General features: G+C 40.8%; 2 protein-coding genes across 11 annotated transcripts in view; one reads left to right on the forward strand and one right to left on the reverse strand.

Moving 5' to 3' along the window:
• Positions 1-8,165, forward strand: part of LOC146500812 (disco-interacting protein 2 homolog A-like) — an 87,784-nt gene extending 79,619 nt beyond the window's left edge. For 7 of the 10 annotated variants that reach the window (XM_085136507.1, XM_085136508.1, XM_085136510.1 and 4 more), the window contains 11 exons: positions 72-181; positions 1,447-1,577; positions 1,692-1,860; positions 2,242-2,412; positions 3,286-3,315; positions 4,450-4,511; positions 4,662-4,719; positions 4,829-4,903; positions 5,619-5,793; positions 5,917-6,040; positions 6,151-8,165. In XM_085136507.1, the coding sequence (XP_084992633.1) occupies positions 72-181; positions 1,447-1,577; positions 1,692-1,860; positions 2,242-2,412; positions 3,286-3,315; positions 4,450-4,511; positions 4,662-4,719; positions 4,829-4,903; positions 5,619-5,793; positions 5,917-6,040; positions 6,151-6,403 (1,358 nt within the window). In that variant the 3' untranslated portion in view covers positions 6,404-8,165. The remainder of the gene's footprint in view (positions 1-71; positions 182-1,446; positions 1,578-1,691; positions 1,861-2,241; positions 2,413-3,285; positions 3,316-4,449; positions 4,512-4,661; positions 4,720-4,828; positions 4,904-5,618; positions 5,794-5,916; positions 6,041-6,150) is intronic. The other 3 variants (XM_085136509.1, XM_085136511.1, XM_085136512.1) reach the window with 1 other exon arrangement.
• On the reverse strand, positions 6,552-27,237 carry LOC146500813 (sacsin-like). The gene is made up of 7 exons (XM_085134593.1): positions 27,216-27,237; positions 26,544-26,731; positions 23,659-23,770; positions 22,126-22,272; positions 20,603-22,034; positions 20,331-20,419; positions 6,552-20,214 (listed from the first exon to the last, which is right to left on the reverse strand). Exons 1-7 carry the CDS (start codon positions 27,235-27,237, stop codon positions 9,266-9,268), a joined length of 12,939 nt encoding a protein of 4,312 aa, XP_084990719.1. The 3' UTR covers positions 6,552-9,265.
• Positions 27,238-27,723: the final 486 nt, after the last annotated feature.

Here is a 27,723-nt window from a genome sequence, read left to right on the forward strand (position 1 = left end):
ACACACTCAAACGCTTAATATCAATTTCTGCAGTGAACATTCTCCTAATTCGCTCGTTCTTCGTCCTACAGATGATCTCCCCAGGAAGAAGAGCCCCCAGATGTACAAGCCCCCAACCCCAGAGATGCTGGCCTACCTGGACTTCAGTGTGTCCACGACAGGCATCCTGGCAGGGGTCAAAGTATGTTGTAGGAACTGTCTGGTTCAGTAGATTCACATGTTGCCATCATATTGCCTCTTTTTGTTCCTGTTAATGCACACCCTGAAATGGAGGGGTAGGATGTTCAAAAGTTTCAGAGCTGGAACTGAGAACGCTTATGAAGTTCTAGGTGGGATCTTGGGACTACGAAGAGCTGTTGGTCCAGTGACCTAAGCAAATGACCTGAGACGACCACCATGTGAGAGTGATGGGGATAATCTGAGGCTAGCCCATTAAGGCACTCGTGAATAAGATTTTGCAATTAATCCTGTTGCAAACAAATATCCAGTGTATCATTATCAGAAAAGGTGGCAAATGCTTATCTTTAGAGATATATATCAGGAGACTAATTTCCCCCTTTAAAACCTCTTTTTCCAGGATGTTAGTACCTATCAGACATGTAACTAACAACAGCAATCTACTCAAGAGGAAATAAAAAGCACATTTGATCTTTTGAAGGGTATATAAAGAAAGTAAGGTTTGAAGTCCTTGATTTTAAGCACTTTGCTTGCATTCAGTGTCAGGTCGCAGGACATTTTAACATTAGCTGTACCTCTTGTTCACACTTAATTTGGAAAAACTGGATTCAGATACTTGCCTATAAATGAAATGAACTACAAAAAAACCCCTATGAAGTCCTATTTGACAGATTTGCAAGTCTAATTAAAAAGAGGGGCAGCACGGTGGCACGGTGGTTAGCACTGTTGCCGCACAGCAAGAAGGTCCTGAGTTCAATTCCACCATCAGGCCGGGGTCTTTCTGTGTGGAGTTTGCATGTTCTCCCCGTGTTTGCGTGGGTTCCCTCCTCCCACCGTCCAAAGACATGCAGCTTGTGGGCATAGGTTAATTGGATAGTCCAAATTGCCACTAGGTGTGAATGTGCGAGTGAATGACAGTGCGAATGGTTGTCTGTCCCTGTATGTTGGCCCTGCGACAGACTGGCGACCTGTCCAGGGTGTACCCCGCCTCTCGCCCTATGACAGCTGGGATAGGCTCCAGCGCCCCCCGCGACCCTGAAAAGGATAAGCGGAAGCGAATGGATGGATGGATTAAAAAGAGTAACAAACGGCATGTTCGACTGGGTGAACTTCAGCACATTCTGGAGTTATGATTGATTTTATAGGACAACAGTAAAGGCTTAAAAGGCTCTTAGTCTGCTGTGAAGTAATGAATCCCTGAATGTTACTGCAGCACCCAGTCTCTGTGCTTCATTCTTTTCTTTTTTTATGTCATATTGTCTCTTCTAGATGTCTCATGCTGCCACCAGTGCCTTGTGTCGCTCCATTAAGCTGCAGTGTGAGCTCTACCCATCCCGGCAGATCGCCATCTGTCTGGACCCGTACTGCGGCCTGGGCTTTGCTCTCTGGTGCCTGTGCAGGTAGGGGCTCTCAACAAACGACCACCAGTAACATTTGAAAATCTGGACACAGATTATTATCTTTTCTTTCTGTGGATTCCTGTTCACTCTCTCGCCTGCATCTTCTTGTTTCAGTGTGTACTCGGGCCATCAGTCGATCCTGGTTCCACCGCTGGAGTTGGAGAGCAACGCATCTCTGTGGCTTGCAGCCGTCAGCCAGTACAAAGTGCGCGTCACGTTCTGCTCGTACTCAGTCATGGAGATGTGCACCAAAGGACTGGGTTCACAGACAGAAGCACTGCGGGTCAGTTTGTCTCTTCAGCTGTTGAACAGTGTCACTGAGGGGAAACAACAAACCACAGCGTTTTTCTTGCACAAAATTGAAGTGATTCTCTTCAAATAGTCCTTTTCCCTGCGGTGCTGTTGCACCAGCACCATAATTATCAAGACAAAGTGAGGGTACTCAATGGTGAAGCACTTCACTGCTCCGTGTCTGCCTGTGATTACTGTCTGCAGCACTTAAGACTGGTCTGTCTGTGGTCTAATAGATGCCTAATAAAAATAATTATTAATATTAGAACACAGAAACTATTTTTCTCCTTTTTTCTGCAAAGCCCAAAATAATCTTTTCACTCTCAAGTTCGTAGGTTTTGCTGATGCTGATCTTCTTTTCCCCCATATCCAGCTGAGAAATGTGAACCTGTCCTGTGTGCGTACCTGCATGGTGGTAGCAGAGGAAAGGCCCCGCATAGCCCTCACTCAGTCCTTCTCGAAGATCTTCAAAGACCTGGGGCTTTCACCGAGAGCTGTGAGCACCACCTTCGGCTGCAGGGTGAACGTAGCGATCTGTTTGCAGGTAGGCCCACTGGACAAGGAACATTAGAAGCGAAAGGGGGAGGGCTGGGAAAAGTCCAGAATGAATGAATGTCAGTGTTTTTAGAGCCAAAGCAGGCCATGAATCTGGGCAAAGATTCAGCCAGATGTTAATGAAATTCTTGTGCGGTGTCGGTTTGACAGCACTTCATAAAAGCCTGAATGTTAGTGAAACTTGGAAAGTTTGTGAATGCTTGCATTAGCTGAGAAGAATAAAAGACAACAAGGAGCGTGCAAAGGGTTTATCGATGTATTTATTGATGTATCGATGTAAAGAAACTGAAAAGGTTAATTAGAATTCATCATAAATCCATCAAAAATTAAGATTCGATTAGAAAACTGCTACACAGTCCAGTTGTTTTGTGTCTCTGCAGACAGCTTTGTTTATTTTATCTCTAACCGATGGATTTCATTTCCTCGTTTATTTAACTGGCTGGTTATTTTTTCTAGCTCGTTATTTTTCCTGCAGTGCAGCTCTGTACACACAAGCCAAAACATTTTAATTGGAAAAAATGGGGCATTTAAAACTTTTTATTAAATTAAACTATTTTATTAGATAATTAGAGGGTGAAATACAAGGCCTTGATTTACCAGCTCACTGCATGTTAAGGAAGAGTTTAGAAAGTGCAATGGTTCATCTTACATTTAGTTCCAGTAAATAAAAACAGTGAAATAAGTCATGTTTTGACTTTGGCTTTTGTCAGTTTTTGGTCTTGTTCTTTTATTTTATAGTTTTATTGTTTTTTTCAGTCCCTGATGATTTATGTGTGTGTCTGAGTGTGTATGAGAGTTGTCCACGTATCTGAATACATACACATATATCTCTTTATTTATCTGTCCTGCCCTGTCCTGTCAGCCCAACAGGTTAGGGAAACTGGCTGAGCAGGTACTGTGTGATAAGAGTGGCTGTTTGCTCTGCTGCTTGGTCTGTCTGTTCCTGTGTGTTCACGTTTGTCATTTATTTTGCATGAAGTTTTGTCATGCTTAGCCACAGTTCACTATTTTTTTCAGCACTTAGCTCATTTTTTTCCTCTTCCCGATGAGCTTCAGCTTCTGTATTGCTACTTATTTCAGCCGAGTCCTGCTTCTATCAGCTGGCTCCTGATCGTTGCTCTACAGCAGGTTTAGATATACATGATCCACACATTATACAATGAGCTGGCTGCATGAACTCTGCTGCGACTCAGTAAATTAGGGTATAATCAGTAGAGTTTATGTCATACTTTCATACTTCAATCCACAATATTATACAAACTAACAGGGCATAATTGTTTGTGTGTCTTTTTATTCAGTTTTTAGGATATATAAATGTTTCTCAGCTTTTTGAACATATTTAAAATTTACCATATTTTGTTTTTATCTTGTTTTCAGTATATAGACTAATGAATTACTTATGTATGTTCTGAGGAACCTTTATGTTACTCACAGGTGGTCGTTCAGGTAGACGTGCTCTGCTTAGTAAATTGAATCCTGCTTTCTGTGTTTGGCTGTGACTCACAGACCTCAGTGCAGCGACTCATTGCTGGCTTGTGCTCTGGCTGTAGACTGGCAAAGCGAGTGATGGAAAACATAATTTGTTGTGACCAGTCTCACAGCAGTAATGATGACAAATCCCACACAAAGGGATCTATATCTGACAGCTGTAATCAGCACTTGAAAAATGAATCACTTAGAATTCAGCTGCACGGAAGTACTTTGATTTTTAATCAAAACAAATGATGTTTAGACTTTGTTGAGTCATTTTTTATAAGCATTATTATTTAGAATTTAAATAAATGTTCCAGGTTTTCCCACAGAGCAGGTGATGGAGGTATTTGTGTTTACATGGCCAAGGTTTTGCCTAACTATCGCAGTCTGGCTGGTTGGCTTCTGGCTGCCCCTTGCTTTGTCAGCAGTAGTTTCATAATCAGCTTCCAAACCCCACTCCACTTAAGCAACATGCAGCGTTAATGCCACAGCTGTAGCACGTACGTTATTGACTCATATCTGGATCTGCTTGTTTCTTTCTTTTTTTTCCCAGGGTACAGCTGGACCAGATCCCACCACAGTTTATGTGGACATGAGAGCACTACGACACGATAGGTGGGACCACTGTGACAGTCTGCATTCATATACATTTAAAACATGACCCGACTTTGAACTAATTAGTACTCAAAGTTTTTTTCTTTCCTTTATTTACGTGTCATATTTACAAAAACAGTTGATATGACGTTGCTCACTTTGTCTTTTCAGGGTTCGCCTGGTTGAGAGAGGGTCACCGCACAGCCTGCCACTGATGGAGTCTGGAAAGGTACGGCCTAATTTAAAACTAAGAACTGAAACACAGCAACATCATGTGTAACGCTGCTGCTTCCAGGGCTTTTTTTGTTAATTTGAGTCCTGGCTGTCTGCTGCTGTAGATCCTTCCTGGCGTAAAAGTCATCATTGCAAACACGGAGACTAAAGGACCCTTGGGAGACTCCCATCTAGGAGAGGTGAGTTGGTTTTTAAGAGAGCAGAGCAGTCAGTCAGTCTTCTGTGTGCTTAAAGGGAACCTGTTGTGCTTGTTTCCATCTCCAGATTTGGATTTGGATGATTCACAGTTTAAAATAATCCATATTTATCTTATACTAGACCTCGGTGAAGTCCCTCAGTCCATCCACTCTCCAAGGCAACCTCTAGACAATAAGAAAAACCACTTATTATTCAGTCCCCTTTAAAGCAGGTTACAGTCGCTTTCTGCAATAACCTAAAAACATCTTAGAGTTAAGGTGTTTTGTTTTTTTATTTTTAGCAGCAGAATTCATTCAGCACAGTAGAAGCAAATGTCTATTTACATATCAATGCGGCTTTTTAAAACATCTTGCTGAAATTTGTGTAAAAGCTACACAAAGTGACCTTTTAGGCTGGACAGCAGTTCAATGTTAATGTGATTAATTTACTTAGCTTTTGGTTTTTTTTGGAACAAGTTTGCAGGGGGTACTTTCAGCTTCTCCCTTATTTCAAGAGGTCACCACAACAAATAGATCTGTATGTTGATTTGGCACCGATTTTATACTTGATACCTTTTAATGGGATCAGCATGAGGAATACGCAGCTTGTGACTCATCATATTGGGTTTGTAGCGCCTCAGAACTTTGACCAGAAGAAAGAGCAAAGTGTGTGCTTCTGAATGTAACAGTCACCAATTGTAACTAATCTGTGTATCAGATCTGGGTGAGCAGTCCCCACAATGCCACAGGATACTACACAGTTTATGGGGAGGAGGCGCTGCATGCTGACCACTTCAACACCAAGCTGAGCTTCGGGGACACTCAGACAGTCTGGGCAAGGACCGGCTACCTGGGCTTCCTGCGGCGCACTGAGCTGACCGATGCCAGCGGAGGTGAGTGACCAATGCTTAGTCTAACTTAAAGTCTGCAATCTTTCCACGGAAAGCTAGTTTAAGTATTTTCTAGTATCAAAACGTAAACTGAACAGTCTGACTGTGGGTGTTTGTGTGTCTCAGAGCGTCATGACGCCCTCTATGTGGTGGGCTCTCTTGATGAGACTCTGGAGCTGAGGGGGATGAGGTATCACCCAATTGACATCGAGACCTCTGTTATCCGTTCTCACAAGAGCATAGCTGAATGGTGAGAAACCTACAACACCTTTAGTCGCTAGTTGTCAACGAAGAAATATGAATTCTACATGACTTCTCTGTATTTACTTTCATCCACCATCCTCCTCCTCCTCTCTCCAGTGCGGTGTTCACATGGACCAACCTGCTCGTGGTGGTTGTAGAACTGGAGGGATCTGAGCAGGAGGCCCTCGACCTGGTGGCCCTGGTCACCAATGTGGTCCTGGAAGAGCACTACCTCATCGTAGGGGTGGTGGTGGTGGTAGACCCCGGCGTCATCCCCATCAACTCCAGAGGGGAGAAACAACGCATGCACCTCAGAGATGGATTCCTGGCTGACCAGCTGGATCCGATATATGTGGCTTACAACATGTGAGGAGCTAATTGTGGCAGGGTTGACCCCCACTACCCTATGTGGCTTTATGACACTACAGGCGACAGCAGGACAAGCATCTACAGGGGCTTGTAGCAGTTGCAGGCTCGATCTCTGGATGGCTTCGGTTGTGCAAAAGCGATCTGCCCGCTTATTTTTTTTCTACTCGTGCAGGAAAAATGTGAAAGAAACATGGATGCAAAACTTGGACACAAACCTCAAGCCTGTTTCTCTCAATTTCTGGTCTCAGCAAATAACTTTTTAAAGGGCATTCTTGTGTTATTGAAGTGAGTTTTGTATGTATGACAAAACCTCATCTAAACCCAGGACACCTGAGAGCGGCAGAGCAGGTGGTTACGGTATGATACAGCGGTGTGCCATTGACATAATTTATTTTGTCAATTTCAAAAATGTTGAATGTTAATTGTGTTTGCCAAACACTTGTGCCATAGAACTGATGCCAGTACCCAAACCCTGACTCGAACGACCTCCGACACGTTTCATGTTCAGCCTCCTGCACCATTACTGGTCCGATGCTTTTCACGGGATTTGCCACTACGCCTGTAGGAGCAGCTGCACCCTGAAATGAACCCCAGATTTTTATTCTGCAGCTCAGTACAGATCAAGTTATCGCAACAACAAAGAAGCACACAGCAGCGGCATCCGAGGAGAAGGAGGAGCAGTTCGTGTTATTTTTTCGCTCATTTGTGCTTTAGTTTGTAGTGCCAGTAGCTTCCACATAATGCTGTGGTAACTCAGTCTCATCGTTTTCTAATTCTGAAATGTGTAACAGATTTTTGTAAACAAAAATGCAATATGAGTGATGTGAAAGATGAATGACTGCATACAGTAAGTGCCGATCAGTCGAAGAATAACGTGCTAAGCGATAAAAGCCTTAAGTATTTTTTTCAGACGTCTGTTCCAGTCCCAGCTGGAGTTTATCAGCTGTGGGATATGGAGGGGGGGAGGGGGGGGGGTAAATATGCAGATGGAGGTTAGAAATAGCAAATTTCGCTCTTATCGTACCCAAAGGTTTGCATCTTTTTGGCTAAGATAAATATACTTGATCCTAACATCAGCCATTACAAACACACACTCATTCATTCCATAAATATTTTAATGTGCGTCCCTGTCAGCTGTGTCGAGTGTGTGTTTTATAGCAAAAGACTGGAAGAAGTGGGTGTGGCTTTTGTTGCAGAATGTCAGACTCATTTTGAGTGACTGAAAGTTGTTGGGTTACATTTGTCATTAAGGCAAGTGTCTAATATGCTCATAACACCCTGATCTTCCATCGTATCACATCAACATTCTTGCTTCTTTTTTCTATGTGCACAACCCTTCAGAAACAGGCATCAGCCTGCTGTAAGTATGTACAGATTTTGTGTAAATTATTGATTGAAGGATTAGACAACAGGAAGCAGAACACAAAGACTAAATCTGGTATATATGTGAACTTCTCCCTTACAAACAGAAGGTTATTTGCAAAGGATTTTCATGTGGAAACACTGGAAGGAGATGTGAAAATCCTTGTAGACATTTTTATGGTATGAAACAACAGCAGGAATGGCCACTTCCAGGATGAGGTGAAGTAGACGCCAAGCACAAACAGTACACAGTGATGCTCTGGTGACGGCGGAGATGTCACAGCCTTTACAGCAAAACGTTGTTAACATATTGAAAGATGCATTTGTCTGATATATGGTTAGTTGTCATTATTTTCATAACATGATTTCATAATGAATAAAAGAAGTTCTTTTAACTTGAAGCCTTTCTCTTCATTGGTTACTGAACGTCTGATCAGTTGTTCATAAAAAGTAAACCTTACACAGCTTTTAGGAGTGATGTTAAACAGTGAAGCACTTGTTACTGTTTCTAACCGATCTGTCCAATACATAAAGGAACCTATTAGGCTTTTCCTTATTTTATCATAGTGTTACAGTGTTGGATAAAATAAATATGGCTAAGGTTTTCCACAGTGAGTGGCTTTTCTGTTATTGATCAGATCTTTGGTGCATGACTCTCTAGATGCATTTTTTATATCACATTGACATTTAAGGGTAAATATTGTTTCTAACCATCCACATGCATGTCCAGAGACATGACCAGACTTGGAAACACTTAAAGAGGGAGGACTCAAGTTTCAAGAATTTGGTCTGTTTAACAAATCAGATAATAAAGTCCCGATTACATGGGAGGAGAAATGATTAAATACATCATTTAAGGTCCTCTTCAGATCTTTCTGCTAGCAAAAATTTAAAAAAAAAAAGGAAAACAAAACAAAAATTCCCCAATTGCAATGTGGATTTAAGTTTAAAGATTTTAAGTTTTTCAGAAGACAAAACTGGATACAAGTAAAAATCAGTATGCAGTAGTTATACTGTCTCTCAGCAAATAGTCATAACTTTAAAACACCAAAACTGCATATTTGCATTTACATTACAAGCATACAGCGAGTATATTGATCCAAGGCAGGTTTTTAACAAACAGTAAGAAATTCACTGAGTGACTGTTTTGATCTCAGAGAGTAGTCAACTGTGTCAACAAGACTTACAAAGAACATCTGATATTTTCATTTTTATAACACAGAATATATCGATATCACCAATAAGCAGCTTTAAATGACAAGAATCCAAAATAAAGTAATTTAGTGCTTACAATTTTCTTCAGTGTGTTTACATATACATGCACACCATAACATAATAATAAGTACTGAGTATGAGAAGTGAGACAAATAAGTAAAATAAAAAAAGTTTTCTTTTTTCTTTGTGATGTTAAATAATATTTCAGTTTTACACTTTACATTACATTACTTTTAACATGTAGAAAACCAGTTACACTGACTAATGCCTTGTCTGTCTTGAGTCCTTAATTCACATATGCTTCTATTTTATTAAGGAGCTCAGATGCCTTGTTCAGTGCCAGCATTTCATTCTCTGATCTGAATCGTCCGTTCGGTATGTGGGGATATGGATGGCAGTTGGGATATTGAGTCCTTTTGTGATCCACCCCGAGTGTCTGCAGGTTTTTCACAATCTCAGGCAGATCTCTCAGTTGGAGGCTGTAGCGGGAAACTTGTGCAGCAGTGGCTGAAATTGAGCTGCTGTTGGGGTGTTGTCCATTTCTTTTATAGCATGCTGCTATGAGAGACTTTTCCACTGCTTGATGGACCTTAAACAGACACCACTCTGTGCTCCCTCCACCAGTGTCTTTGTGAGCTGCATTGAGATCGCAGCGAGCCTGTCTACACCAGCGCTTGGCCTCTTCTCTGTCTGGCCTTGGGACATTTTCATTGTGGGTCCAGAAGTTGTAGGAATGGAAACCTCTATAGCCTCTAGAGAACCTCTCTCGACTATTTCTGTGATACCTGGCCTCCTGATTCCACTGTTCATAGAAGCCTCTGAAATTTGTGTTTCTGCTTGAAAAGGTCGAGCCTGCAGCTTTGCCTTTGCTAAGCTCATCAATTTGATTCTGTAAATATTTGAATGCCTCATTGGCGAGAGACTGGCAATCCGGATTTTTGTCAGGGTGCCACCTGAGGTACAGTCTCTTGATGGCTTTGTGCCTCTCCTCCTCACGAAGCCTCCAGATCTCTGCTAGACGTTTATCAATTTCCCTTTTAGCTTCCTCAACAGATGCTGGTAAAGAATTTGTTGATGATTCAGAAGAATTTGGCACAGCTCCTGCCAGTGGTTCCAGCTCCATGCAAGTGTTTTTTTCTGGTTTTAGCGTCTTCTTCTGTGGTCCTGGCTCCATGCATTTCCTCCTTTCTGTTTTTACCTTCTTTTCTCGTTTAAACTGAAACAGATCAACACAGCTGACTTCAATGGGCTCATCTTCTTCTACTTCTACTTTGTATCTCCATGAATATCGTCCATTGTGACCAGGCAGTTCTTCAACAATAACTGCATAAATGTACTTGTCATCAATGCCGTAGCCAACATATTCCCCCTCTTCAAAGTTGTTGAGGACATTCATGTCCAAACAATCATGCCATTCTTCTGGGATCTCTGTCCCAGGGGCTGCTGGACTAAAAGAGGAACTTTCAGTTTCAGCACTGTCACGGATCTGATTTTTAGCCAAAGTTTTCCGAACATCTTGCAGATCATCACACATGAGGAGTTGTCCCAGCACTGGAAGGTGAACCAATGCAATTCTGTTTCCTAAAAGAGCATTAATCTCCTTTGTCAGTGTCATGATGACTTCATTTATTACCTTGAGAGCCATGTCATCATTGTGCTTTAAGTAAAAGGTGCACCCTTGTTGCCCTCGTTCCACAGATACATCTGTTTCTTCATCAGTTTTGGGAAGTGGCTGTTTATCGATCCAGAGAGCTGTTTCCAAAGTTTTGCAGCACAGAATTTGTATACTGCCAAAAGTCTGCTCACACATTTTAGAAGCATCTTCTTGTGTTATTTTGCCTTGAAAATGATCTCTAATAAGACAAATTAATCCATATTTAAAGGTTCCTGAGGAGAGATGTTTATCAAACCATCCACTAAATTCACAGCCAGTCCCAAGTTCACAAAGCTGCATCTTTGATTCCACAACTCTTTCCTCTGTGAACTCAGACAGCATCTTTGGCTGAAACTTCTGAGGCAGCAGTTGCAACAGCTGATGATGCATGTATTTGTCGTTGCCCAAATGACATTCACTGAGTTTCTCAAGCAGCAGGAACTTGTTCTCCAGCGCTTCTTCCAACCTTTTGGTCTCAAACACTGTGTCGTTGTAGCAGAGTGTGGATGATGGGTATAATTTACCATCTACTGCAGGAAGATACAGAGTCTCAACATTTTCAAGAAGCTTCTGGTTTCCCTGAGCACTGATTAACTTAAATAACTGCTCAACAGCTCGTTTCACAGTTCTCAGCTGGTTCAAATGTAGTTTTTGTTTATCACAGGAATCAGCGTAAACTGCTGCCAAAACATTACAATATTGCTCTGCAGTAGCTTTGTTCTTCACACCAATTTTCTGAAAGAACGGTGCATACATTGCATCTTCTGGAGTAATCTTGTACAGATATGGTCTGAAGTCCAGATCGTAGGAGAGCGACAGACACACGTCATCAGGCCTCATAAGTTTTGTGTCTTTTTCAACCAACACAACAGGAAGACCAGCCAGCTGGTTTCCTTCAAATCTGTTTGCTTGCAGGTAAGTGTACGAAATTCTGAACACTTTAGCTCGTGTTTTGATCAGCTGGTCAGTTTCACATGGTGACTGACAGATGTTTCTTATGTTACTGGCTACACAGTTTGGAGGTGGTTCTTCATGAGCTCCTGCGTTAATTAGCATTTGAAGACTTTGTGACATAATTGGCAGGTCTATAATTGGCATTGAGGTCCAAATCATATCTTGATGCTCTGGATTTTTGTTAATTAAAGAGCCTCTAATTTTCACCATAATTCCTTCAGCTGCAAATGGTTGGTGGTAGATGGACAGTTCTTTTCGAATATTAACTGGAAAAATGAATTTGATGTCAGCAATGCTTTCCAGCAACCTTTCATTGTTGTCTTTGGCATCATATGCTTTATTCAAGGCTTCCCTGAAAAGTAATGATGATTTTAGTTTCAGGTCTTCAATTTTTCCTTTTCCTTTTGCTTCTGATTCCAGCTGGTACGCAAAACTTTTTATCTCATCGTTTGACACAACATGCTTCATTCCAAGTTTTCTGACCAGCTGTTTTGCTTTTTTTGTTGTGTAGTCATTTCCTTCACAAAGCTCAGTCCAAAATTTGTCAGGTACAAATTTCTCCTGGGGCAACATTCGTTTGTACAGCTCCACACTTTCATCAAAGTAGTATGATGCAGGCTCCAGTCTACCTTGAGAACTGCGAATCAGTTTCACTGTCTTCAGTGAGGAGATGATAGTTTTCTTGTCCTCTGAAGAGTAATGTAGTGACAGCAACAGCTTGAGGCTGTGAAGAATCTGTGTCTCTTTGAGTTGGTGTACAGCAGGCAGAATGAACTTCATGAAATACTGCAAATCATCAAGGACCTGAATGTTGACTGTTTCTGACAGCATGTAGTTCTCGGAGTTGAACTTGAGAAAAATGTTGTTGCTGTTAGGTAGGTTGAGCAAATCTGGAAACATGACTGAATATTCGATGTTGAGAACATAAACCTTTTTAGGTCCGTCAATCCTCACTCGTTCACCATGTGTTGTTTCAAATATTGGTAAGGATTTGAGTTTCCTGACATACTCTTGATTGTCTTTGGACTTGGATAATCCCGATTGCAGGAACATCTGAAACTCCTTCATATCATCATTTGAAAGCTGGGAAAACTCTGGATGATTACTATTGTAGACTTGATCCAACACTGAGCTTTGATCATCTACATCGAGAAGCTCATGCTGTAGACATGAACGTACCTCTCGGTCCATCTCAAAAAAGAATACACGATCAAACCTCATAAAACCAAGTTTGAAGAGGATGCCTGATATGTCTTTGTGTTTTTCTGAGGCAAACACAACACTTGAAATGTGTTTCATTGTTTGCAGGAAGTGCTTGTCGTTCAACCTTGGACACAGAACAGGTAAAATGTAGCAGTCACTGAAGAGTTTCCTCACTTCACTTAGTGTCAGACTTTGTTCATCAACTCTATATGTTGATGATTTCATTTCACTTGTTATGAACCTCCAAAGTGATTTCAGCCACTTTATCATTTCGTCATTTGGGACATGAAGACCAGTGTGTGGATCAACTTCACAGTTCTTAAGAAGATGCTGAATTAATGGTTTCAGATATTTTTCCGAGCAGGTCAATGTCATTTTTTGGATGAGTTTTAAACTTTGAAGAAGTTTAATGTGGTCTTTGTTTGTTTGATAGTCTGCAAATTTGTTCTCGTAGTGAAAGAAGAGATCTTCATATTCTGATATCCACTTGAGTGGCTGGGAGTTGAAAACTGTCAATACTTTATCTTTTGTGAGAAGAAGCGGAAGCTGTTCGAGCAAACTGGCATTGTCCTGGGTGACCTTTTCTGAGGAGAAATCTTTTAAACAAAAACTCAAGAGCTCCGAACATCTTTTCTCATCTTTGATCAAAGTGGCACTTATGGGTAAAGGCAAATCCTCATCTGTTTGGGTTGGATCATTGAGAGGCTTTGCTCGTAGGAAAGTCTGCACAGTGGAGGGACTGACTGCTTTCACTTCAACCCCAGCAGATCTGAAACTTGTCCAAATCCTCTGCATGTTTGTGGAATAAGGAACCAGCTTCATTCCAAGATCTTCCAAAATGTTGTTCAGCTTGAAATTTCCTGAGGTTGTCAGATAAGGTGACTCAGTAGAGTCTGTTTCGCTGACATTACACCAGTCAAATGAGAATTCTTTAAGTTTTGTATCTGCAATTTTCAGTGTTGAGCTCTTCATCACGGGGATTACATCAAGGCCTTTTTCTTTCAGTGATCTGTATACTCCATGTATCATTTCATGCCAGTCTGGGCAAACATCCTTGGACACAGTTGGCCAAAAACACAAGTATTCTGTACTGAAACATGAGTCAACAAATGCAAGGGAGACTTTCTTGACTGCAATGCTGCACCTGATGTAATGCAGGAGATCTGCATAAAGTGGTGCAATGACGTTCTGTTTCAAGATCTCATTCCAGTCTGATTTCTTACTCTTCCCATCTTCTTTCCAAAGGCTTCTCCTGGCAGAATCAACCTCAAAGTTTCCATTGACATGTACTGGCAGTCCAGTTTTCCCTGGCAACGGAAGTGAACAAAAGGCTTCTCCTTTAAAATCCACGATGCTGGATCCTTTTGTGTTCACACGTGCAGCTAATGATGCTTGGGGAAGTTTGTCTGATAGTTTTAATTCACAGCTGTCTTTGAAGGAGCCAAATTGTTCTGCAACAATCCACTTACTTTGTCCTTTATCTGAGGTGGAAATCACAGTTTCATAGAAAGTCTTTTGTGTTGCTAATTTGTCTGATTGCAGTACATTTTGTAGATGTTTTACAAAAGCATCTTTCTCTTCCCGACTTTTCTGTGGCAGATTTTTTTCAACCTCAAAGATGGTTTTAAGTCCTCTTGAATCTTCACTGATTTCATGGACTTTGATTTTGCAGATGTTTTTCAGAAAGAGAATTAGTCCTTCAGGATCTTCAGACAGAGCAGAGCACAGTTCTTTCATGTCGTAGTCAGTGACTCCTTGCTGTGATATTTTGGAGGTTTTTGCATTTGTACCCATCTTCAGAGGTAATCTGAACATGGTGCCGTCTTTAAGAGAAAATTTGTCTGGAAGAAAGGATTTGTAGACATCTACGTACATTTCTTTGAAAGTGTCAGCTAGTTTATAGCCAATGCCATATCGTTGGTTATTTGAGTGATTTTCAATGTATTTTTGATTGGGGTCAGAAATGCAAAGTACTTCATCTCCTGTAAGGATCGAAGGGCAGTCAGTCAGATGGTAAACAGAGTTGAATCCAACTCCGTACTTCCCTATCTTCCCTGGGGTGCTGTGCTTTCCTCCCTCTCCCAGCTGTTGAATTCCCTTAATGTCAGCATCAGAAAACACTTTGTTGTTGAACACACAAAGTGCTGGACCCTGGAGATTGTTCCATTTCTTCCCAAATGTTTTTTCTTTTCCATGTTGTCTTTTGTCCCAGATGAAATGAATTTCTGTTGCTTCTGCATCATCAGCATTTTGAATGAGCTCTTTAAGGATATCCTTTTTTGATGGATAGGCTGAAATTATGTTTTTAATACGAACAGTCAGCTGTTCCTGCTGTTCAAAGTCAAAAGCAAATGGTGACATGTCATCAACTATGTGGTTTTCCAGAGAATGATGCCTTGTTGTTTTGATTCCAAGGTGGCGAGCCATAGCTCGTGGGATATTCTCGTGACACAATGTGACACCTGAAGTGAGTGGCATCCATGGGCTGTCATTGTAAAATAGCTCACTAGCAAACTGCAAAACTCCATGCTCATTGGGTATCAAACAGTCATCTGTGATTTTTACTCTGACCTCAAATATCCCTTTGTTTAAAATTGTGCAGACAACTGAGAGATCACTCTTTGGTAGGGGCTTGTTTCCATGTTGAGCTTGTAATTCCTGCAACACAGTTAGAAACTGAGTGATCGTGAATTGTTTTTCAACACCTATACATGTCCAGAGGTTCCTGAAACTTGTGAAGACAGCTGGAAGTACGTGGAGATAGGGCTTTGCTTCAAATTGCCCGTTCTCAGCTACACGATCAACATTCACAAATGTATCACCAATGAGGATGAATGGAAATGAACTCGCTTGTTGTGAAATGTAAGTGGCATTTCCAGAGTCACAGATCCACTGATCCAGACACTTATAGCACTCAAATGTTATTTTGTAAAGCATGGATCTGTCAATGGAGTGTGCTTGTTTGGTTCCTTCATGCAGCTGCTGGAGCACCACCTCTGGCTTCGGAGTGCTGTTCACGCCCAAGATCTTTAGGACTGGATCACTGTGGTGTATTTTCAAATTACTATTATCCAGCACTGGTTGTGTCATGTTAACGAGAAGGGAGCATTTGTCACTAAAAACATCAGTGGGCCTTTTAAGTGTTACATTTCCTTCCATTTTTGCATCAACAGGGGAATATGCTGGAAGAAATCCAGTTGTCCTCAGTGTTTTCCAGTGGTGAGACTCTATATCATAAATGTGATGCTTCATCAGTTCAAAAAGGCACTTCAAGTGGACAAATGCTTTCTTTTTGTCAATGCTCCAGGTTTTATTAATTGTGCCTGCTTTCTCTGTGATATCTTCCAATGGGAGATGGTCATTTGCCATACCGAGTTCCAACAAACGCTGAATCCTTTTTGGAGATCTGAAGTAATTTTCGGATCCATCAAGCAAGCGTCCCTCTTTTGGTTCAAAAAGACAGGCCACTTTCCCTGTAGGATTCACAAGTTTCCTGACATGTTGGAGCTGTCCACCCTTTGTGGGTATGCATGGATAGCAGAGCAGCAGATTGTCAATTTCTTTGATGTGAAGGTCAATAGCATGCAGCACAAGGGTATCTCTACTCTTTGACTCCATTGTAGTTAGGTTACTGAACACTGCTTCTCTGTAGAACTTCTCCCAGTTCCAGGTCCTGTTTTGTAAAACCTTTTCAAGGCCAGCCTGTTTGAAGCGATTTCTCAGCCACAGTGGAAGAGGAACAACATGGTTGGGTCCTTTTACATATTTCTGGCAAACTTGAACTGCAAGGTCACCAATCTTTTCATCATTTTCAATGCTCTCATGAAGAAAGATAACATTGTTCATTGAGAGCCATTGTTCTCCATCACTAAAGAGCTCTGGACCAACAGAGTCATCAACAATGGTTGAGTAAAGTGCATCCACTAAAGGCTTGAAAGTTTCAGTCACTTTCTCTCTATCAGGCCAAAAGGTGTGATAACAGTAACTCACCAGCTGCTTATTTTCTGACATTTTCTTTAGTGCCTTGAGTACAGTAACATATGCTGTCACTACTGGATCCTGAAGGAGAGCTTTGTTCCAGTCATTTTTCACTCCAGTTTCCCACAGACCTTTTCGGTTGCTTGTCACAGCAAATGTGCCATTTACATTGACAGGAAGACCTGTGTGAATGGGAAGAGGGAGGAAGCAAAAGGCCTGTCCAACAAGATCTGTTTGTAATGTGGTGAATTTTCCAGTTTCTGGATCATTTTGCAAGGGCACAGCAACCCCTCCAATGGGCAAAGAGAAACTGGCCTGCTTGTTTTTGTGAATGGCCATTTTAAAGGACTCATCTGTCCCAAAGCAGTTGTACAGGAGCCAGAGCTGAACTTCATTTTCATTAGACTGCTGACTGGATATTTGGATAATTCTGACTGTGCAAGATTCAATTAGTCCTTTGCATTTACCATCAAGTTTCATCAGTGATTTCTCAGCATGACGTTGCTTGGACACACTGGTGTCATCAGGAATTTCCATTGCACTCACAGTAGTTTTGGACACAGAGAAGATGGTCTCTATTTCATTTTCTCTTGGTGGAGTTGATCCATTGTGTGGGATATTTTGGAGGGATAATGTAATGATGTTCTTTAAAAAGAGCAGATGGGTTTGTGAATTCTTAGAAAAGAGATGTTGAAAATCAAGGATATTGGGTTTTTGATACACATTTGTGCTTATTTCTGATTTGACAGCTTCTTCACTTCGGAAAGGTAGTTTGATCAGAGTGCCTGGATATGGTTCAGGAGGACTTTTTCGGGCGAAATTACAGTCAAAAATGTTTTCATATGATCCAAACTGACCAGGAAAACAATGAAAGAGTTGTTGTTGAGAGAGATCCAGCTTGATTCCAGGATTTGATTTATGTTTGATATGCTTTGAGAGATGAGTAACATTTGGATCCAGTATGAGGAGAGTGTTGCCACTAAGGATGGAGGGGACATCTGTCACATGATACACAGTGTTGAATCCAAGTCCAAACTTTCCAATTTTTTCCACTTTGTTTTCCTTCGAGGCTGAGCCAACTCTGACAATATTTTTCCAATCCTCTGCTGTGAACTGCTCATTATTAAAAGCCCAAAGACAAGGTCCCTGACAAAGAGCCATGTCAGGGTCAATCAGGCTTTCGGGGGCATCTCTGTGTACTCTGAAATCCACCAAGAACTTGCAAACATCTGCCCCAGCATCCTCTGCATTCTGGATGAGCTCTTTGAAGATGTCACTGTCTTCATCGTACTCTTTAAGAATGTTTTTTATCCTCATTGTTATTGGTTCAGATTGTCCACACTGCTCTATTCCTATCTCCTCTGGATCAAGGATGTGGGTACTGAGAAAACGAATTTCCAGCCATTCAGCTGCTGCTTTTGGGATTTCCTCATGTATGACATAAATTTCCTCTTCTCTGCAGTTTAGTTCTTTTAGTCCATTTTTGCTTACATCACAGAAAAGAGCTGTTGATCGTGGTTTAAGGTTAAATCTTCCTCCCCCAGCAATGACTGGCACTGGAATGTCATCCTCAACTGTCTTCTTCTCTTTCCAGAGCCAGTTGAGAATTTCTATTGACACTTTGACCTCTGAGGAACTTGCAAATGGCGGTTGTCTTACTTCGATTGTTTCCTGGATGGAGTACAGAATGCCCAAAATGTCCTCATTTGAAAGTACTGTTCTCAGGCCAAACCTCTGGAACAATGTTCTGTATAACAAAAATTCACTTGGCACCTTCCCAATGTAAGAACTCAGATCTAGATTATTTGGGTATTCAAGAACCAGATCCTGGGGTGCAACAAACTGGTTGTGAGTCCATAGCCAGCATGTCTCATTGTCCATCATTGTAACAAATACAGAGACATTGTCTTGCATGTGTTTGTAAATGCTGTGCAGCTGTCTTTTGAAGTCTACATCTGTGTCAGGATTAACCATTTCCAGAGCTTTTGATTCCAAGACTGATAGATTCTCAATCACCTTTTCAGGTGGTGGTAGGTCTTTAAGACCAAGTCTGTTGCTAACTCTGTCACTGAGCTTCCCTGTTAGTGGCATTACATGTCCAACAATGTCCTTATACACAGAATGTCTTATTTCATTTGGGCAAAACAAACAATACTTCTGAGATTTATCACTGAAATTTTGGTCAGTTCCAGGTTGTTCACATGGGATCCATTTTAACATTTTGAGGCAATGAAGTTGTCTGTGAGAAAACTTTGACAGTAAATCATTACTTTCCACCATTTCCAACAGAACCTGAGCTCTTCCCAGAGCCTCAGTTTGTGAGTTCACACACAGTTTGTCAGTCAGGGTGGCAGCATGTAGCAAATGTTCAGGTGAGACATCCATCTCTTTATTCAGTAATCCGATTTCTGTTAAGCTTTGCAGCATCTGCAGTGAATGAGTGTATGAAGGCGGTGGAAAGAAGTCTGACTCAAAGATGACTTTAAAAGTCTGAATTCTTGGATCAAAAAAGTCAGATGCCTTTTTCAGCTGTCCATTCACCTCAATGAAGCTCAAGTCCTTACAGCTGCATTTCAGGGATTCGTTTTGTGAGAAAAGCACCTTACCATGCTGTAAGATCCAAGTCATTGTTTTGTTAGTGTTGACACTGCTGCAAGCGCCTTTCCTTATGCTGTCAACAAGAACATTGGCTGCTTCGGCGGTGTCCAAGAGATGAACTTTGAGCAGCTGTAACAGTCTGCGGTCAGTCTCAGTAGAACACTGGATTATGGAATCAGGCATGGGGAGCTCTGTTGGCACTGTTAGGCCTGAGATCAGAAGCACGGCTTGTTTCGATTGAGCTGCAACACTGAATCCTTTCATGGTTTGAAACAAAGGCAACTTCAAGAGAAAATCTTTCTCTGTTTTTGAGAGAGAATCCAGATAAGACAGATAGTCTTTCAGTTCTTCTCGTGCTGTGTGAGAGGCAGATGTGAGTTCTGTGATAAGATGCTGGAAATCTAAATTCATCAGGACCTTCAAAACACTCCTTGGAGATGGGCACAGCACGTACGAGTCAAGGTCTACATGTCTGAGCCACTCATTTCCTCTCACCACTGTGCCACCAACTTTGTTCACCAGCTGAGCTATTTGGTCTGGCAAATTCAGCTGTTTACTTTTCTGAAAGATCAGAGTTGTGTTCTGCTGTAGTTTTGCTACTGATACAGTCTGACTGCCAGACAGAGGACTAACTGGTATTAGAGGTATGTCAGTGAAAGGACTTAACTCATTAAAATGACTGTTGAGAAAGCTCCAGAATTCTTGAAACCAGTCTGAAGGTGGATGCTGACTGTTGTTGTTGTCCCATGTAACAAGGTTTTTCCCTTTCTGCTTCCAGTCTGGTGGCAAATATCGTCTTGCATATTCAGCCATCTGGGATACATCAATTTTGGTGACCTTGAAGAAATCTGAAGAGCAGATTAAAAAGATTTTTTCTTTTTTTAAAGTTACGAATAAATGTGTGTTCTAAAATGTGTAGCTGTGTACAAATGACTCTGCATTGTTTAAAATTACTTTCACTTACTTCTTCTGGCCAGTTCTTTCAGATGGGCACTGCAGGCTGGTGTCAGATCATGTGGGATGAAGAAGGGTTTACAGAATGGCAGCAAGACTCTATAAAAAGTGCAATAGATTCTGTCAATCAAACTGTTAGGAATTCATTCAGTATAGAAACATTCCTGAACCTTCCAAATATTCAGTTACAATCAATATGTGAATAACACATAAAAATGGCAACATTAGTCATAATAAATATAACATTTATTTTAAATATCGATACATGTATGGAAACCCTACCTTGGACATTCATGGCTGTCAATCAAAGCAGTGTCTTCCTCTTTGTATGTGAAAGATCTGAAAGAGCCATCACTGAGTGGAAGGAGGTGAAGACCCTCAAGTTCTTTGTATTGTTCATCACCTAAAATGTACTCCAAAAGACTGAGTTTGTCGTCTTTGGTGATGTTATCCACACCGGTCCTGTGGAGAATGGCCCTGAGGAATGTTGGTGTCACATGTTTTAGGGTAGTAGGGTTTGGGTAGGCCTCATTTATAGCCTTTGCAACACTAGCTGGTAAAGTGACAAGATTTTCTCCACATGACACTAAAGCCCTTTTAATGGCAGACAATATGTTGGTGCTTGTTGGGCCATTGCAGGGAAAAACAGCTTCTGATGGAGAGACAAACTGTCTTTCATCTTTAGCAATAGAGAGGATGGCCATGTTCTGTCTGAATAAGTGATGAAAAACATCCAGAGTGAGAGCATGCCATTTTTCTTTGTGTTGTATCTGAGTGAGATCTGGCCACAGATTGTACACAGAGGAAACAGGGAGGATAGATTTTTGGGCAAGTTTAATGGCATCTTGAATGATCTTGATGTATGCTTGTGGAAACACCTTCTTCATCAGCATTTCATTCCACAAAGCATGCTCATCATGTCTCTGGTCTTCCTCTTGCCATTTGATGTGTCTTCTATTGTCTGTGAGGCCGAAGCATGCATTGACATAAACTGGGAGTCCTGTCTTATTGGATTCATTGTTTGGAAGGGGGAGAAAGCAGCTCAGTCTGCTCTGGCTACAGTCTCTCTTCTCACCACAGGGGAATGCCAGGTCAACTTGAGGTAAAAAGCTCAACTTCTTTGTAAGCAAATCAAGATCTTCTGCAATGCCCTCTTTCATGGTGCATGTTGTCAGAAGCCACTTTGTCTCTTTTTGGTCTTCTGAACTCACAGTTATAACTTTGAACCTTGTTAGACCCTCAGTGACTGACTCCTCTTCTGGCTCCAAAACACCATCTGTGGGGACTGAGGATTTCACTTCAAGTCTGGTGTTAACAGCTCCATCTTCACTAATATGTAACAAGGACACAGAGGTGACATTTTTCAAGAAGAGGAGGCTCAAATCTGCATCTGCAATGAAGCTATCAAAAAGCTCAACCACTTTATCTGAGTCATACAGATTATCAGAAATTTCTGATGCTTCATTGCGTAAAGGAAATCTAAAAATTGTCCCACTGAAGTGCTGATCCTCCATGACAACTGTTGACCATTCTTGTCCGCATAAAAGCAAAATTATATCTCTAAATGGTTGAAACTGATCACGCATATTCAGCAGAACTTCTTGGTCTTCAGCATCATCCAAAGACCACCGAAACCCTCTACTTCTCTCTCCAAATATTTTTTCTTGGGGATCCATCATGCCAAGGTGGCCTGAACTGAATATACTTGGCACATCTGTGGACAAAGTAAAGATATGTTACTGCTAACTGTTTATCTTTTCAAAAATTACTACTCATATCTGTTATCTAACAACACATAGTTTCACCTGTTATGTGGTAAACAGAGTTGAAGCCGATTCCAAATCTTCCCACTCTGTTTGGGTCGTCACGCTTGACACTCCTTCCAGGTCTCTGAATTCCTTTCCAGTCTTCATCAGTGAATCCGGCATTGTTGTAGGCATAGAGAGCCGGACCTTCGTAAAAACATAACAAACTCAAAGCTTATGCTTTCAGCATTTATGTGTTAGTGACACATTCTCTGGAATCTCTATCCCAATGTGCAATGAATGAGATTTTTCCAGAAAGGAAATCAGAAGACAGGAGACACTTTCTCAGTTGCTATGCAAATGGATTTTCTATAGAACACTTTGAGTGTAACTGTAACTAGAGACAATATCAACAGTGACTATCCTAAATCTTCTCGCTTGATCTGCATATTATAATCAAGCTGAAAGCTCCATTGTCGAAAAATAAAGCCAGTTTTAAAAACTGCAGTGCTGTGAATGAACAGTTGAGGCTGCTCCAAAAGCAAAATGCTCAACAACCTTGTGCAAGTTTAAACTGTGTTAAGGGTTAGGGCTGCATGATCATACATATAAAACTATTTGGCTGTTTAATTAAGTGAGTACATTTGGTTTTCACTTGGTTTTTACACCCTCACTAGTCAACATTAATTATCATAGTAAATTACAGTGTCAGTAGCTTGTTAACAAGTAGTTTTTACTTTGCAAGGCTCTGCCTTTCAGACCAATATGGAATTAAGTGAGTGTGGGAATTTGGTAGGAAGCAAGAGCTATATTATTTAATGATGCTGTAAATGCACATTGGTTATTCATGTTTTATATGACCAATGCTTTTAAGTGAAGCACATTAACAGTGATAACGTTGGTCTCTGAAAGCACAAATATGCAAGAAAGCACAGAAAATATAGACTAAGAAAATGTAATCTGTCCTGTTATGCACCACCTGAGACATGAAAGAATATAAGCAACCTAAGACCCACTATTACTACTATTAAAAAGTTATACAATAGAAAATAAATAAATAAATAAAATGAGAACATTTTTTACTTGTTTTTCCAATCAGATGTTGTTGGAAGTGTAGTTTTTCCAGGGTCTCGGATAGCTTGAATTAACAATGATGGTGCAGCCAAAATTCAACAGCTTAGGATTCACAACTGTAGTCCCAGCATGTGACATCACATATTTTATGTCGTCTACAATTGGAATCCAGTTTTACAGGGCTTACTAAAAACAGCCACCTAGGAAATGTTTGATAATGTGGAAAAATATGGGGAAAAAACATCCACACACTATACTTTGGGAGAAATTACACACTGAAACAAGCAGAACCTGCTACTTTTAGCTGCTCCTTTAGTCACAAGGGATTGCCACAGTGAGTAGCTCCACTTTTCAATGTGACCCCCAAAGGAAGCAGAATGTTAAATAAAAACAAACCAAAAAATCCCCAGCAAACCTGGACAGACATTCTTAACTGGAGATGTATTGGCTCTATTTATTGCTTTTAATGTAAATAAATAATAGTTTTTGTGAAATATATTTCTGTTATTCAGTGAATACCTTGGTATGTCTCCAGTTCTTCAGTCCAAAGGCTTTCAGTTCCATAACTTCGCTCATCATGGATGAAAACCACTTCTGTGGCTCGAGCATCATCTGCATTTTGAATCAGCTCCTGTTGACAAATAAAAACAACCTTGAGCAGAAAATGGCAGTACAACGCTGCCACTGACACAGTTCTGCACAGAAAGCTGGTAAATCTTTCTCACATCAAGTATGTCTACAGAGGAAAAACAAAAAAGGGTCCGTTTCAGTCTAACTCAGACTCATATGATGTAGTCATTCTTGTTCTTTAGCATACAATGGCAAAAATGTTTTAAGCTTCAAAAATGGTCAATAATTGTGTAAATTTAACTCTGTGGTAAAACTGATAAATTGTACTGCATTATATTTTTAATATTTTGTCTGGCTTAGTGGTATAAACAGAGCACCTAATAAAATGCCAGCTCAGTATGGTCGAATGCAAAACAGCAAAAATTTGCATGTCCTTATAATTTGCAAGCAGCACAAATTCTGGGAGATTTCAGTGAATTACAACCATATTTTAGTTACACCTCCACCAACCAGTGAAGTTTACATCCATGTTTCCATTTTGCCAATTAAATGGAGCTTTTTCTAATCTGAGCTGATGGTCTAAGGACAGAGTCAGTACATATTATGATGCTCCTTGTTTTATATTTTGGATTTGTCACAATGTTATGTAGAAATAAATTACACTTTCAATCAATTTAGAAATAATTGTTGTTCTTGTTCTTCTGTGTGCACACAATTAATGTGTAGGTTTACTTTTAAATGTTTTTAATGGATGAAAGGTCCATACTGCAGGCAGGCGAGTTCAGCAGCTGGACTCTTCTACTATGAAAACATGCTATTGTACTAGATGCTGTACGCAGTTTAGGATGAACTTTCTGAAATATTCAAGGCCTGCCCTGCAAAAGAAATTACCTCATTGAGAACATTTTGCTCTAAAACCTTTCAGCATTGATGGTGCCTTTAGAGATATGCAAGCTGTGAATTCCATAGGCACTAATGCACCCCCATACCATCAGAGATGCATAGTGATGATAATATGCCATATGGGCCCTCTTCTATTCACTCTGGCAGATGATCCATCCATCCATCCATCTTCTTTTGCTTATCTGGGTCCAGACCTCTCTCTCTCCAGCCACCTCCTCCAGCTTGACCTGGGGGACACCAAGGCATTCCCAGGCCAGCCAAGAGATGTAATCTCTACAGCATGTCCTGGCCTGGGGCTTCCTCCCGGTGGGACATGCCCAGGACACCTCACCCATGAGGCGCCCAGGAGGCATCCTTGTCAAATGCCTGAACCACCTCAACTGGCTCCTTTTCGATGTGGAGGAGCAGCGGCTCTACTCTGAGCCCCTCCCGGATGGCTGAACCTCTCACCCTATCTCTTAGGAAGAGGCCAGCCACCCTTTGGAGGAAGCTCATTTCAGCTGCTTGTAGCCGCGATCTTGGATCACTACCCACAGCTCGTGACCATAGGTCAGGGTAGAGACGTAGATCAACCGGTAAATTGAGAGCTTGCTTTTACACTCAGCTTTCTCTTCACCATGACGGACTGGTACAGCATCCGCATCACTGCAGCCGCAGCACCAATCCGTCTGTCGATCTCCAGCTCCCTTCTCCCATTACTTGCGAACAAGACCCGGAGATACTTAAACTCCTCCACTTGGGGCAGGAACTCATCCCTATCCTGGAGTGGGCACTCTACCCTGTTCTGGCTGAGAACCATGACCTCAGATTTGGACGTGTTGATTCTCATTCCCACTGCTTCACACTTGCCTGCGAGCTGGAGGCCATCACTCAAAGAAGCCAACTGAACCACATCATCTGCAAAAAGCAGAGATGAGATTCTGAGACCACCCAAGTGAAAGCCTTACGCCACTTGGCTGGGCCTAGAACTTCGGTCCATAAAAATTATGAACAGAATCGGTGACAAAGGGCAGCCCTGGCAGAGCCCATCACCCTCCGGGAGCAACTCCAACTTATTGCCGGCTATGCGGAACAAGCTCTTGCAGCAGTTGTATACCCGTCTATGTTTGTAAAAAATAAATACAATTTTGATTTTTTTTCTGGACTACAGAATATGTTTTCACTTTTCTTCAATCCATTTTAAACAAGCTTTAGCTCTTAGAAGATTGTGGCCTTTCTGAATTGTATTGACATTTGGCTTTTTCTTTGCAAGCTACAGCTTTAACCCACATTTGTGGATGGCACTGTGACCTGTGTTCACAAACAGTGATTTGTGGAGTTAATGCAGTGGTTTCCATGAGAGAATCATGCCTGTTTTGCAGTGCTGCCTGAGGGCATGAAAATCCTGTGTGGCTGTGGTACTGACTTTTGACCTTATCTCTTGCACACAGAGATTTCTCCAGATTATCTGAATCTGATTATCTATATACAATAGATGATGAAATAATCCAAATCTGCACAATTTTGCATTGAGGAATATTATTCTGACACTATGTCTACAACTTGTAGACATATTCTTTTTTTTACAGATTGGTGAACCTCTGCCCCTTCACTTGTCTCTGTCCAATCACGTTACTGACTTTTTACCAGTTAACCTCATTAAATGTTGCCCCATCCCAACTTATTCAACCATGTTGATCTCACCAAATCCAAAATGAGACAATTTTTTTTCATGAAATAATAAAATGTCTCAGTTTAAATTTTTACTTTGTTTTCAGTTGTTCCATTGTGAATCATTTTTATGTTCGTGAGAACTGCAAAATGTAGTAAATCTCATAAACCCATTGCTTTCTATTGTCCTTTACATTTTATTATTGTTATTATTATTTGCACAGCATCCCATTATTATCTAAAGTAACTGTTGTGTGTTTTTGTTACAACATTACACCGACCTTCAAAATTTGTCCACCATCTGGATATCGCCGTAGAATATCTTTCAGACAGTCAATGAAGGGTGGTGCTGTGGCCCCGAAGGAAGTCCTAAACAAAATAATAGCATTAAACAGAAAGAAACTAGAGTCTGAAGGCAAATTAAAACCATGTTGGTCCTGCTGATGCAATGTTAGTGACTGGAAACTGACTAGTAGTTAGTAATGATATCAATAGAGAATCTGATCTTTAAGCAGAATCAAAAATGGCATTAGTACCCAAATCCTATTAATATAATGTCTACTCAAGATGTAGGAGAACAGTTACTGCCTCCTACTGTATACAGTATATTAAAAAGAAAGCAATTCACCAGACTTTCTTCTTTGCCTTTGGATTCACCATGCCAGAACAGGTTCCTGTAAGAAATTCAGAAAATTGTGACATGTGTTACAGCAGTGCAAACTTACTGTCACGCTTTTAGTTTTAAGGTTTTACATATCTGGATGTAATTAAAAAAAAACCACATGAACTAAGGGGCTTAATGGGTTTTAAAAATAGGTCAATAAAACCTCAGATGAACATCTAAACGTGAAATATCACACCGTGTCATTATTTATTTAACAAAAATGAAATCAATATGCAGAAGCAGTGCATAAAAAACTCAAATACACACACACTGCTTCTGCAGTACTTACTGAAGTAGGTAAGTTTGGCCATAAGGAACAGAGCAACATTTGTGGGAAGCCAAACGCAGCATTGTTGTAGAAAGTGGATTAGGATGAATTATTTCTGTTTCAAGTATTGCATGCTTTTGTTTGCTTATTCTTTTTAATGTGTGATGTAGACCACACCCATGTGGGAAAGGAGACTGTACTCCGCTAGATCAGATGACTGAGATATTTGTGTGATGATAGCAAAGGTTTAACATTAGTAATATTTAGAAACACATGCAAACCTTTTGCTTAGTTTACAAATTACGTTTATAGTGCTCTCTTTAAACCTCAGAAAATATAAATGTGAAACAAATCTTTGAACTATGAGTCATTCAAGGTTTTATTTCTTTTGTTCTGATCATTTTGCTGAGTAACAGTGTATTGCACAAGGAAACGATCAATAATTCAAGTGTTTAAGTAACTTAGCCTGAATCTAGATGATCTTATGATTTAGCTACTTCACCCACCTCTCAAACAGACTAAACAGCTA

Source organism: Neolamprologus multifasciatus, chromosome 16 (assembly GCF_963576455.1).
Source record: "Neolamprologus multifasciatus chromosome 16, fNeoMul1.2, whole genome shotgun sequence".
NCBI lineage: Eukaryota > Metazoa > Chordata > Actinopteri > Cichliformes > Cichlidae > Neolamprologus > Neolamprologus multifasciatus.

What these genes read in the sequence shown, in the direction of transcription:
- LOC146500813 (XM_085134593.1), bottom strand. Translation starts at nt 27,237, where the DNA reads ATGGCCAAACTTACCTACTTCA. An exon ending in GGCCAAACTTACCTACTTCA is followed by an intron (nt 26,732 to 27,215) that starts GTAAGTACTGCA and finishes ACTAACTACTAG; the next exon opens with TCAGTTTCCAGTCACTAACA. An exon ending in CTCTGTTTACCACATAACAG is followed by an intron (nt 22,035 to 22,125) that starts GTGAAACTATGT and finishes CTTTGTCCACAG; the next exon opens with ATGTGCCAAGTATATTCAGT.